The sequence below is a fragment of the Strix aluco genome, chromosome 4 (assembly GCF_031877795.1).
Source record: "Strix aluco isolate bStrAlu1 chromosome 4, bStrAlu1.hap1, whole genome shotgun sequence".
NCBI lineage: Eukaryota > Metazoa > Chordata > Aves > Strigiformes > Strigidae > Strix > Strix aluco.
This window is the reverse complement of record NC_133934.1, coordinates 114624829-114639059: the sequence shown is the minus strand read 5'-3', so window position 1 is coordinate 114639059 and position 14231 is coordinate 114624829. Positions and strand designations below refer to the sequence as shown.

Here is a 14231-nt window from a genome sequence, read left to right as displayed (position 1 = left end):
AGCAAATGCTTTACTGGATTTTGGTTGGTTGGTTAGTTAGTTTTTTGGGTTTGGGGTTGTTTTGTTAAAGCATAATGGTACTTTAATGGCGTATCTGCAAACAATTTCAACTTCCTCTTTGGTAAATGCACTGAGGAAAGACTGACCCTCCACAACAACTGAAATGTACTCAGGCAGTTCTTTATGCCTTTCCACTTCCATGCAATCAGTGAAGAAAAATGTTGATTCTGGGAGTGGTAATAAAGACTAGGAATTTAATAGCATTCTAATACAGAACTGAAAGTCTGTTTGCTATTCTTCTAATCAGTGCATTACAGGAATAAATACAGAAAATACAATTGTGACTGCACAGATTTAAGTACTAATTACAAGAGGTGGTAAACCATGGTGCTCTCAAGATTTTATGTAAAATCCACTGAATTAATTTAGTCTCCTTAGATTGCAATGGGCTTTGGCTGAGTCCCTTAATTATATTAAAATCCATCTGTTATTAAACATCATGTTTAATACAACAGTATGCAAATGCTGTGATTTGTAAATATCATTATGCAAAAGTTCAGGTCCTCTTGAAGTCTGCAACATAATTTCTGTAGACATCAAGAAGAATAGGTCTGGGATATCCGTTTTTAATTGCATTGTATACAAGTAGTGGCAGAAGAATACAATACAGTAGTCACAAAATTAAAGAGGCTTCTATGAAACCTACAAAGAAGAGCAGCACAGAATCAATGAAGTAAAAGCAGTATTTCAAAAAATAATAAATCAGACTTGGCAGTTTTGGAAAACAGTACTGAAGAAAAAGACAAATTAATTGGCACAGTTTAACAACCTAATTTCTAAGTGCACTTTATAATAACGCTCCTTACAAGCTGCTGTTTTCCCAGAAGATGATGACAAAAAGCCTCATTAGAACATCACTGTTTTATAGTGACAGGTTTTATTGCATTGCCAGCTGTGAATTTAAAAAAAAAAAAAAAAGGACACCCCCCCAAACTCCTATAAAGGTTCCTAAAAACCCTGTTTTCTTTTGTTATCATCAAAAAATAGCAACATAGCACTTCCATATGTTTGTGAATATCCAGAATTCTATTTTTAAAAAAAATAGAAGTTAAAGAAAAGTGCTTTTTGTCTTAGCTTCAAAAATAATGTAAAGAAACATTTAAGAACAAGATATTTCAGTGGTCAGAGAGATATGTACAATGTTATAGATTTAAATCCAATCCTGCAAATACATGTTCATGGATGCAGACTTGAGAACCTGTTGATCCTGAGTAAGTCTAATTAAAGACTGGCAGGATCAGGTTCTTATCGTCACCCATTATAAGCTTTTCCAGAATCTGTCCTAGGCTAGAAAGTATAGATACAGTATATACTCTGTATACTGATTTATACAAAAGGTCTTTTACAGCTCTAACCCTGTTATTGCTAGGCTAAAAATGAACATTTCAAACAAATTACATGAATCATAAAGGATAAAATTGAGATGCAGCTTCTGACGACTGAATTTCCACTTGAGCCATTTTAAATTGGGTACACTGTAGCCACTTGCGAAGCACAGATGAGCTATTGTTCATTTGTCCTGACCCCTGTAACATCCTTAGGCTGTGATGGTTGACATTGCTCTGGATGGCTTGGAGGCGTAGCTGGAGTCCAGCAGATAAGTGCTGTTGAAATAATGGAAAACTTTCAATTTCTTTCCTTTAATATATACATTAATACAACACTGTGAAAGGTCCCAGTTGTTGGCCAGGGAAAGTTCCTCCACTGCCCCAATGTCACCTTTCTTCCACATCCTGCACTGTATTGCCATGAAAGGCAAATGTGCTTACAGAGACAACTCCATACTGAGACCAACTCCAACACTTCTATTCTCATCACCAAAATTCTCTTGACTGGCAAACCACATTGATCCATTTTGGTCTCTCCTACAAACAGGACCAGCTGGAACAGTTTTACCAAAGCAAGCAGGCCCACAGTATCTGCTATAGAACCCAAATCCACCTCCTGAGTCAAGAATTCCAATCCTGATTTATCAGGGGACTCTCAAGCCGAAAACACCAAGAAAATCACAGCTCAGGGAACAACCAATCTCAGTAAACATGGAACAAAGGCCCTGCTGCAGAACCTGGTTAGAGGAAAGCATTTCAGAAGAGAAAGGGAGTGCAGTGCTGATTACAGGACAAGTATCTTAGCTGATGATGCTCTGTGTATGCTCACACTTGAGACCTTCAGTGCTGAGCCACCCGGTGCACCTGGATATGCCACAATGATCTGTTTCCAGAGAGTTTAGAGACCACACCTAGTGATCTTATTTCCAGAGTTTATAGAAATGTATATCACTAAGAATAAAAGGATAATGTACTAGAAACAACTTACCTTTAGATTTGACTGTATCATTGGCAACCACATTGGGATGAGCTGTAAGAGAGGTGTATCTTGTTATTACACAAGTGACTGTAAACATGTTCCAGTTACAGTGCGGCAGAGAAGGGTATATCTAACGTATTTAGCTGTCTGAATGGACATAGCCTGAACCGCAAATCTGAAAATGTGGCTATTTTTAAATGATGCATGTGTTTTGGGGCAGGTAACTCCCAGAGGTAAAAACAACAGCTTCCCTTGTTTGTAGCTTGATGAACCACCAGTAGCAATTACTGATGTCCTGTTTAAGGCAATGATGACAGTACAGAATAAAAACTTGTTACAGGAAATCACTTCTTTTTTCCTTGTGAGGGTGTTTCTGAATGTGCAGGTGAGCAATACTGGAATAAATACAGTAAACATTCTGCATGGCAAGGTATACATCAAGAACTGAAAAAAACATGCAGCAGAAGTTCCTAATAATAGGCAGATATTTAAATGTTAACCAGCATTTTATAAGCCACTAGTCACATTAGTGTTTCACTGCAGAATGTGACCTGCAGGCCTGGAAGCACAGGTGAAAACTATCCAGACCAACAAGGCAAGGAGGTCTGCAAATCTGTCACCCATGATTGAATTGATATGTATTTCAGTCTCCTGCTCTTCAGAGGACTTTTATTTCTGAGTAAGTATAACATGACAAGCTTACGGAAGACAGAGAGGCACTTCTAGCAAAAGTATTCATGTTCTCCAATACTAATTTAACCACTGAGGTTATTGTTCTAAAATGTTCCTCCAAATGGCATTAAAATTTGCAATTTGCCAATTATGCTAGCGGGAGCTGCAAGTTAAAACTAATCACTATTGACAACATTGGATAAACTGCTGTTTCCCTTGTGCAAGGTACGGTAATTGTTTCAATTTCAGTGCTGTTTTGCTGGAGAATCATGTGCAGCTCTGTCAGGACTGATTACTTAAGTCTACCACATGAAGAACCATATTCAAACCTCAGCATTTACAGATAGATGAATGCCAAAACAGCTGGAATGAAGCCAGATACGGCAGATGTGCGAATTCTGTACATCCTTCTATGGGCTCTCACACTTGCTTAATAAGATCTAGTGACCACAAGTGTTTTTTGGAGAGGAGGGAACAGGTAAGCATACTGAGAAGCCATGCTCCATGCCCCACTGCCATCAACAAACTGTCTCTGAGAATTTCATCCAGCATTAATGAAGTTCCTATGGAGATAGCCAGTGATGACAGGACTGGTGTCAGAAGTATGGCAAGCAAGGAGGGAAGCTAGGCAGAAAACTCAGGGTACCCTTCTCACTGGACAGCTTTTACAGTCAGCTGAGAGAATCAAGCACTTTCCACATCCAGTTCATCTTGTCCCAAAGCAGGTATCTAAAATAGATCAAGATGAATCATGTCCAAAAATACCTGTTTATCCCAACTGACTATAAAGGGCACTCACGGAAACTAGCTCATATTTATATCTACTCTGTAGAGGTCTAAGGCTAGATACAGATCATTGTGCTCCAGCACCAATTCTGTCTTCCAGGGTCTGGACACATTTAGGGAAATGAAACATTCTGCTGCAGGCACAAGCATGCAAACCCTCTACTTCTACAGTTGCCAGTTAGATAAATGAGACAAGAATACATTTTTATTGAAGCACTTGAGTTTTATTACCTAATCCCCAATGAGCCTTTTCTTCACAAAGAAAGAATACATAAAGCTAGTTAGAAAGAACAGCTGGAAGAACAGACTGCTGTCAGACACTCTCAATTTTTTGGAGTTTATATTTTCAACAAAATTATGTTGATTCCAGTGTTAAGTTTTGATGGAAGCCAGGCTGGAGAACAGGTTGATCACTGTGCTTTTCTGGCTCTCCAACTCTACCGCATGCCCAGTTCTCTAGAAGTCTACCCAGCAGCTGTTGGAGCTGCCTAAAATACCTGGGTCTCTGGGAAAGATGTTGTGGTTTGCTAAGCTGCTCCCTTCTCTACTGTAGGCTCCCAGATTCCTCAGACATACATCTGATGGTCAGACAGAGAGCTGTGATCAGCAAGGAGCTGGTCTCCATCATCAGTGGCTGCCCTGGGATGGCTAGTTTCCCAGTTCCTTTGACACAGAAAGACAAGACGAAAGCTGAACACTTTCATTTCAGTCCTCCTAAAGCAGAATGCTTCTCCTCAGAGGAAAATATAATGAATTAAATATATATATAGGTATTTGTGCATCTGTGTAAACGTGTATATATATCTCTCACTCTGACTTACAAAGAAAAATAAATATGTAATGGTTGAAATGTTTTCACAGGAAAGAAACTTTGTTTGCCTCACCAGATTGGTAAAGATAGTCTAACATCAGATCCAAAAAATATCTTCTGAGAATACAGGGAATAGCTCAAAGACTATAGGAAGCAATCAAGACATGTCTCAGTGCTATCAGTGTGAGTTTAATTTAATAGCAAAGGCCAACACAGTACCAGAAGGAGGAAATCTCACAGCACCAACACAAGGAGGAGATGAAGGAGTGCTTATCTCAGGCATAAAGGAAGCTTTTCCTTCGGTGAAGGAGAGATGAATTGTTTATGTCTTTTCTTTCTCTCTTGTTTTAGGACATTTTTGCTCTTACTTGTTATACAGAAAATGGCCATCGAAGATAGCTATCCCATAAACTGCCTGGCATCATGTGACATGCACCACCTTCTCATTGTGGTGCATTAAAAATATGTGTGTGTTGAACTGTGCAATGACTTCACTAAAAAATGAAGTTTTTGCAGCACCTGATTCCTTAGGTGCAATAAAAGACACTGCAGTAAATACAATTATATGAATGATAAATGCTCAGGATTTATCAGTGCTACTGTGCTCAGTTTCAAGAGGAAGTAATTGGGAATTATTAATTCTGCTGAACGAATCTCTAACAGACTGTTAAGAATGTTCTGTTTTAAAAAAACCTCTCTCACTACACTATATGTCCTTTCCTTCAGTAAAAATTAAACCTTGTTTGAAAGCCTTATATTTAAAATAAAATTAAAAAAAAGCTAGATAAAATTGTTTCATCATCAAAGGCAGGGCAATAAAAGATTGTCTAGAATAAAACAAGCTACCCAAAAACTGCCCAGTCAACTAATATTCAAAGAATTTTCATCCTGGCAGAGTTCTGAAGTAGCAGTAACAAAGTTCAAATCTTCTTCACAGCCAAGGAAGAAGAGACAGTCTCAAAGTTGGTCTTTTTTTTAAATTATAGAGATGCCACTCATTCAATTGGTTCCTGTGTGAATAAGTTTTAGTTCTGCTTCTCTGAAAGACTTCAAACTTACAGTAAGTCTCTCCTCACATCATGACACTTACTTTTCAGATCTACAATATAATATATAAATAAATATTTTGACAATTAGTTATTATTAGTGTATTTTGACAATTAGTTTTGAAAATAATTAGGAACATGGGACTAAGAATCCTATAATCTATTATGTACGTATATTGTTCCTGCAGAATTTCACTAAGGTCAGGCTAAGTAAAGAGGATTTGGTCACCCAGATTCTTCTCTTCCATCTCCAATCCACTGAACATGAAATAAACCTTAGCTCTGAATTTCACAGGTTTATGAGTTGATTTTATAGTAACAATGTCCTTACAGCTTTAAAGACATTCTTCATCCTTGTCAAAATTCTGGACATCCTGGACTGACTGAAAGAGAAGCCCCTATATCTCAGGGGGACAGCCATGATCACTTTAACATAGTGACAGAGTTCTTGTAGTGAATCAAGTCATTACTGACTATAAATCTGTATTTTCACAATGAGTGTGAATACTTTCATGCCAACTGACATCAAGACCTTAAATTTTAGCTACTTTATTTTCAATTCCTGCTTGACCATAAAAGACTGGAGTAAAACAGAAGTCAGAAGTTTACTTTATGGCAACAGAAGAATTCTGCAGAATAATGCAATGGGAAGTATGTAAAGAAGGCTAGTAAAATTGGTTTATGCTTGTGAGACTACCCCAATCCTTTGAGAACCTGTTCTGAAAATGCTGTGGTGACCCATAGGACCCCGATTTCCAAAAAAATAATTTTACATGAATGAAGCATGCAGAATTTTATTCTCTAACCAAAGAATGCCCTACACATCCTAGGGGAACAAGATTCACTATCAAATAATATTTGACTAAGTTAGACACGTAGGCATATAATAACAAGAAACCCACTGTGGCACAGTTTTTGTAATCAACCTAAAAGAATGTGAGGATCAGAACAGTGAGGTGATCTGCAAAGGACCTATGATGATTAAAAGTTACAGAATGGCTGAAAATTCAGATGGTACCTAGAGGTTCTCCAAGTCAGTGACACCAGTTGAGTCTATTAGAGGAATAACACCATTGCAACAATGGAAGGGGAAAGTAGATCAGAAGTTAATTTTAAAAAAAAAAAAAAAATCATCAGGAGAAATTTCATTTGAGATTATGTTCTGGTCTTACTTCTTATCAGAGATTTTATTTTTTGTTATGCTCTACTAGGTTTTACTTCTGCATTAGCATCTAAACCTCAGCTTCTTCCACTTTCTTATGTTGAGTGGGAAGGGAAGCAGAAAACAGTGAGTGTAGAACTCACAACAGACAGTCAACATCATTAACTAAATATTCATGGTATGGTATGCCTACCTTTACAAAGATAGTAGAGTTGCATTCCTGTAAAGCCTCCATTAAACTAATCACATGCAGGCACACCATTTCCACCATCTTGAAAAAAAATAAAAGCATAAAAACAAATTAGTGTCCAGCATAACGGTGTTGTAAACTAAGCCAACAGTGTCTAAAAAGAATCCTCCTATATTTGCTTGGCAGTTACACTGAATCACTAGATGTGCATTTATTAATCGCTGACATATAAGATTAAATATTACACAAGCACATAAGGGACAATTTCTTTATTTAGTTTTCCCCGATGAGGCAACACCTGTCTGTTAAATATTTCAAAGCGCTTGATGTATTTTAATTCATACCACACATCAAAACAAGTCGCCTTCAGCTTTGTTCTCTTCAGACATCATAAATCCTTTTACATGACTTTGCTGTGTAGTTCTCATCAATCAGTGTGCCAGAAATTGATATTTTTATTTACTGAATCTTTGAAAATTAACATACTCACAAAAACCATCTTTTTTTCCCCCATCAAAAGACAATTTATTGTTCTGAACTGGCAGCTAGCCCATAATTCTTCCATTTTGTACCATGAATTATGACAGATGCAAATATCAGTTATTTGGTAGTAGACAGCATTTTATGGTTTATGTTGTGTAAATTCATAGGTACAAGACAAATACCCTGAGCCAGCAGTATTTACAGTGCCTGTCTGAACTATGTGTAAATTCCCCTCGATAATAATAAACTTAGCTTTTATGTGGTGCTTTTCATCTTCAAAGCGCTTTACAAACACTAACTAATTAACCTCACAACAACCCTGTGAGACAGACAAGTATTATTATCTACATTTCACAGAGCAAGAGCTGAGGCTGAGAGTCTAATAACTTGCACTAAAGCCACATAATGAGATACTTTCAGAATAAGGATTGGAACTTGGGTCTTCCAGGTCATATTCTTGTCCTAAGGCTTGACAAGAGCCTTTGTGTCTGACTAAACAACTGGCTTTAGAAGCGTTATGCACATTTCCGGTTTATTCAAATGGAACTTCAGAACTACTGTTCCCAACAGTGGCTTGTCAGCCACAGAGACCTCAATAGATGTCAGAGGCTAAAATATCATTTGAAGACAGCTTTAGCTGGTCCTTGCCTGATATGGACAAGACACAAGGGAATAGTAACTGGTTCAAAGGCACTCAAGTGCAGCCCATGCAATTGCAATTGAAAGGGCGAGTGTCGATACCTGCCTGGGGTGGAAGATGTTTCACACAGAGAAATGGGAATTACATAAAATAATTTCCATATGGATATCAGGTCTTCATTTGAAAAAGAAAAAACCCCAAACAAACAAAGAATGAAAAATCCCAAACCTTAAGAGCACCTGACTTAGAAGACTGGGCCATGTATAAAGAAATCTTTCTCATTCAAAGCTAATACCAGGTTCTCCAGAGCAGGGCTACTAGTTACCATCTCAGTTAAAGTTAAAAAGTTTTGACAAGTCATGACAGACTTGTCATGACTTTCTGGAAAGTGGGAAACACAATACATCTTGCCGATCAGAAACAAGCTCTCAACCCTAAGCCTGCAGGCCCAGAGAACCATTAGTCAATGGGAAGCAAAGGTAGCACCTATGAAAAGGCTGCTGGAACCCCTCTCCGTTCTTACTGTACAAAACTGCCCCAACAGCAGTGAGTAGTTGAAGTAAATAAATGCTTAGAAGTTATTTCCAAAAAATGGTCTGGACAATTTCTGGAAAAGTAAATATTTCCCTTTCAAACCTTATCTCTAGATATACCTCCTTCAAGTCAGTCATTACTCAAAAATGTTTCCAGAGATATTTATGTAGCTTATTTCTGATGAGTAACCAATGGGTTATGAGTCAAGTGTCAGCATTTGTGTAGTTTTTTGCCATCACATGGTAAAAACTATTCAGGTGGATATTCACAGAATTATCCTAAAACATTTAGTTGCTCCAGTAAGGCAGAATCAGATGAAACAACAGGATCACTGTGAAGAGCAGGAAGATATATAACATGAGACCTGATGCAGAGAGCCCTTAATCCAACAAACAGCAGCTCTAGCTCTTCATTCTGTTTCAGGCAGATCCTCCTACATCCTGTTTCAAGCCCACTGAGAGGTTAAACCACTACTGATTAGCTTTCCCTTTAATTTCTCAAAAGCATCAAAGTTGCTTTATGATGTTATTCATAGTCCGATGTATTCCACTGAAACTAAAACAAAGCCAAGCTCTCTGAGTTTAATCTGTACTAAATCTGTACACAGCACTTGACTCACCACTTTGTTATGTGCCATTAGCTGTAGGATGCTAGGTGTCACTCGGCTCCAGAACTCCAGGGCTGTAAGGATTGCTGTAAAGCTAAATTCATTTTGATTCTGGACTGTCGGAGCTACTGCTGTTTGTTCACAATACACTGTCCAGAGCTGAGCAAATATAAATGCATGGAAGAGGGAACACATGTGCAGAACAGATGTCTGTAGAAACAGAAAATAGAGGAAAATATTTATTTAAGTAAGTGTAATGGATACAGTTCAGAGGCTTTCAAAGCACTCTTCTGTCATGCATCCTACTGTGCAGTCTTGCCCCTCACTTTCCATGTTTCTTTCCCATTAGGAACCAGTAAGTCAAGTACGCTTCATAACATCTTCACCATGTTTAAAAACTAGTTTTATATTTACAGACTAAAAACTGCATTTACAAACACACACTCCCATGCAATCTTAGTGTATGTCATTAAGGTCAGTCCCTTTAAAGAGAAGATTAGTTTTGCAGAACAGCTACTTGAGACTAGTTCTGAGATTTCCTTGATGGAAAACTCCACTGCAATCTGTAGAAGGCCTGGAGGCTCTGGCACATATGACTCCATTTCAAAAATGCTGCTGGGGTAGGTCATTCAGATTCTGATCACCTGAAAGGAAGGCTACCATAGAAAATACATCATCTTACATCTGTTCTGTGAATCTGTCAACCACTTCTACCTTGCTGGGACAGAACTGCTCACAGTCAAAGAAAGTAAGTTTTGAAAAGCTATCAGAGAATTCATTTTGCATACTCAAGCATGGCTCTGTGCTAATACGTGTTATATATCACAGTGTCTGAGCCCCCAGGAGTGCTGGACATTAACTACTTCATTACAAGAAAGATGCTTCTGGTCAGAGACGTTTTCTCAGTTTGCAAGTACAACAGTGATTCATTCTCTGTGACAGTGTGACTACACCAAACATTGCAATGGTTGCTTGGTAACTGAAAGAGGTATTTGAAAGAGCAAAGAAAGGCCAAAGAAATTAATGGGAAGCACCTGTGTCTTGGCCGGGTGAGGGGAAAGAAAGGGGGATTTTACGTACAAGATAAATGTGTGATCATTCTGCTTCTGTTGCTAATAAAATCGTGGTTGGTGTCAAAGACTGCTGCTATATCTGTGTTAAACTACTATCACAAATGGCTTATGATTTGCAATAACTCTACTTGTCCAGAGCACCTTGAGAAAAAAAGTTGTGCTTGAATCATTGCTGTTTGTAATTAACTTTTGATCATAACGTTATTTATAGGTTATCCAATTCTACTACACAACTAGAATAAGTAATTTTGAGAGATTTGCTACAGAGATGGCCATTGCTAAAGCTTCAATTTGGAATTCAGTTTTTCCTTCCTCACTCCTGTGCTGAGATATTTTGAAATAGTTGAATCTCAAAGTTAATTGTGATTTCATCACCAGTTTTCTATGCATTAAGAGGCACCTACACAAGAAAAACTACAGAGATTATTTTCCCCAGATCCCAGATTTTAATAAGGTTTTACCCCTCCTTTTTTCTTACAAAGAAATAAATGTTCGCAATAATAAGGCCAATATATAACACACCTCCACTTAAAGCACAGAATCCCTTACCTTTGATTGCTCTGGAAACCCAATCAGAATAACAATAAGATGGTCAGCAATTTGTGAACCCGCATCCAGTGGAATAGGCATGCAAGATGATGAAGAATTTGGACAGACAACATTGTGTGTCAGAGACCCCAGAAGTAGCCAGGACAGCAAACGAATGTGTGAGACACATTCTATGAACTCTTTGGGCCTGTCAAGAAAGAGCGGATTTTACAATGATGCTAAATTTTCTGGTTTTCCCCAAAATATGGAGTCTCCTTATGCACACTAGGCAGATGCAGTCTCAATGTGCTGGAGGCACAGATCATTGGTACAGCTTATTGGAAGACTAGAACCACACAGAACTTAGTGGACTTGATGTACCGTTAACAAGTCCAACAGAACATATTTGGTGGGTCCGAGAAACAGTCTCCATAAAAGGCTGAAACATTCACAGGTTCACTGGTTGCATACACAGTGATTTTTTTTTACATGGAAATCATCAGATGGGAAGGGTTGCCCAAGTGGAAATGATCCTCTCAGCTCCCCTGGACAGCCCATGGGTAACAGGGTGATGACAGGAAATTCTTCATTCCACAGCAAGCTCCAAGGCAGGCACCATGCCTTACTTCCACTTCTCCAATGGTAAAGTGGAGTTAATTTCTCTTTTCCTTAGCCCCTCCCTGGACATTTGAACTGCACATTTCTGAGGGCACTTTTTTGTGACAGTTAAGTATTCATCTACCATCTAGTGTAATGTCTAATTGTAAAGTAATGTGCTTATATAATTTAAAAAGCAGTAACACTTTTCTGGTGTCATTTTGTCTGTCCCCTTGCTGCTACCAAAATCAGATTATATACTCATTTGAATTCCTAGGCACAGGAAAAAAATAATTATTTGATCAATAAATCAGTACTTACTAGGCCACTCTCACTACTGGTTTTAATTTCTGATTTGATGTCATTGTCAAGAACTCCTAGCAGCAAAGGGGCATTCCATCAATTTTTTTTTTTAATAGACTGATATGATGCTCTTCCTAAGGAATTCACTACCTTCAACTCAGAACACATAGTCCTTTTTTCACATGTAAGAAATTGAAGTGCAAGGAGGTAACAACTCCATTTCCAAAATAAGATATGCTCTCCATTAAAGTACATGCAGATGTATCTACAGGACTAGTGCCTAAGCAGCTTAGTCCCCAGAATCCTGGGGCACATAGTCTGGGACAAAGCTGGGACAAGAATACAGGCTTGTTGAAACACAGTCTACACTCAAAACATCTCATTTGTTGTCACTGTAAGACAAGGGACAGCATCTCCTTGTTGAAGACAGAACTCTGCAGATTAGGATTTCTCACAGTGAAAACGGATAAAAAAACATGTCTTGAAGGTCAGGACTTCCCTCATCTAATTAACCAGATGTAGTCAGTATTTTTATTATCAATACATTTACAGTTCTCGCTCATTTCTATACCATAATTTCAAAGGACATTTCTCATTGTATTCTCTATAACTCCCAACATATTTTCTATAATTCTAGGACTGATCAAGTACCTGTGTGCTTTTCACTGTCTGTATCTAGATTGAGAATCAAGTTAATTTCCAGGGTAACTCCAGTCAAGCAAATGGAGTTAACTCCACTGTTCCTTTGGCACGTACTTTAAATATTGCATTGATGAACTCCTCAGTTAAGGATCAGGGAGCTACTGACCAGCTGTCTCAATGACCCACAGCCACCATTCCCTACTGTAGGTCTTATCTATAGAATCCGGCAATAAACACAGAATTCCATGAATATTTCTAACTCATTTTAGGATTCCTTTTTGCGCAAAAGCATTCTCACCCTTGTTGCATCGCAGAAGGAGGATGGTAAAGCCAAGGCAAATACCGGATCACAGCTTTGTTGTCTCTGTGGTTTCCCCGTGTGATTTCCATAGCAGCAATCTGAGCTAAACCAACTTTCAGATGTCCACCAAATGTGTCTTCATGCAGTGGCTGAGAACAAGTCTTCATGTGACTCTGCAAGGCAAAGATCTGATTTCCTACCCGAAAAGAATATGTCACTTGAATTAAGTTCTTCCAAGCAATAGCGTATTCTATTTCATTTCCCTTCAATTCCTTTCTCAGGGTCTCTAACAGTGTCTACAAAACTACAGAACAAAACTCAGAAATAGATTTTTAAAAATTCTCCAGTCCCTATATTAATAACAGCTTTATGATGCAGATCTTTCCACAGAGGGCCACACTGTCAAGAGCCCCCTCAAAATATGAATTGTGCAAAATGTACAGGCACCTTTTGTATCAGCAAACTCAAGTCGATGAATACAAACTAATGGTTGCACGTCCAGACAGCTTCAGTGAAGATGAAAGAATCTAACCATTTAAAAAGATAGCATCTGGGCAGGAAATGCCTTCCCTATGCAATATTCCATTTATATACAGAAATAAGCTGTCATTCATTCACCAGCAATATGACTATGTTGCACTACTCAGCTGCTACAAATGGCTTCAAGCCCTGGAAATAAAATGGCTAGACGTTTTACCAACAAACATGCAAATATTTCTACCTGAAAAGATAATTTATTATCCTGCTTTGTCAGCTCTCAGGAATGTTTCATTGGTGCTTCTTGAGATACTTCCATATTTCTAATTAACCTAACCTAGCATTACCTTCTGTTACTAGACTAACAGAACACATGCTGAGTGCATTTGCTTGCTTAAAGGAGAGCCATATGCTTTGCACAAGAAAATCCAGGTCATCAGTTATTAAATTATTATAACAGGATAAAAATCAGTGGACCAGTAATATTTTATAACAGATAAGTATCTGACCCCAGCAACTTAACACTCTCCAAAATCACTTTTTGAAGTCTCTTTCAAGGAAAAAAAAAAAAATACCAGCATGAATATTTAATGACATTGTTATAGAACCAGGTAAAAAGGATAGAGAGGTGTGCAGCCAGATACATTATGCTTCTTCAAAAATGGTGGAATTTTCTACATAAAATCTTGCTGAGCTTTACTGATTAAAATGTTATCCCAAAGAGAAAAATATTAAACTGAACAAAAACAATAAACTGGGATGTGATTATCATGAGAATTAACATTTATACCTTTTTTATAATGCAGTAGTTGCTAATACGCAGGACTGAAAATAATTAACCTCTTTCAAAGAAACTATTCTCAGACATGCAAAATAAGACATTGGAAATGAATAAACAACTTTAACTATCTCTGTTCACTGAATTTCTACAGAGAGTAGAAATTTCAAAATCTGAAAACCAAGACTAAACTTTTGCTGTTGGGATTGTTACTGGCCATTTAAATCATATAGT

General features: G+C 37.9%; 1 protein-coding gene across 9 annotated transcripts in view; it reads right to left on the bottom strand.

Annotated features, from left to right (window-relative positions):
* Nucleotides 1–234: 234 nt before the first annotated feature.
* The window catches only part of UNC79 (unc-79 homolog, NALCN channel complex subunit), a 114680-nt gene continuing 100683 nt past the window's right edge, over nucleotides 235–14231 (bottom strand). For all 9 annotated transcript variants that reach the window (XM_074824996.1, XM_074824999.1, XM_074824997.1 and 6 more), the window contains 6 exons: nucleotides 12740–12915; nucleotides 10921–11107; nucleotides 9311–9508; nucleotides 7038–7115; nucleotides 2377–2418; nucleotides 235–1664 (listed from right to left, as the gene is read on the bottom strand). In XM_074824996.1, the coding sequence (XP_074681097.1) occupies nucleotides 1464–1664; nucleotides 2377–2418; nucleotides 7038–7115; nucleotides 9311–9508; nucleotides 10921–11107; nucleotides 12740–12915 (882 nt within the window). In that variant the 3' untranslated portion in view covers nucleotides 235–1463. The remainder of the gene's footprint in view (nucleotides 1665–2376; nucleotides 2419–7037; nucleotides 7116–9310; nucleotides 9509–10920; nucleotides 11108–12739; nucleotides 12916–14231) is intronic.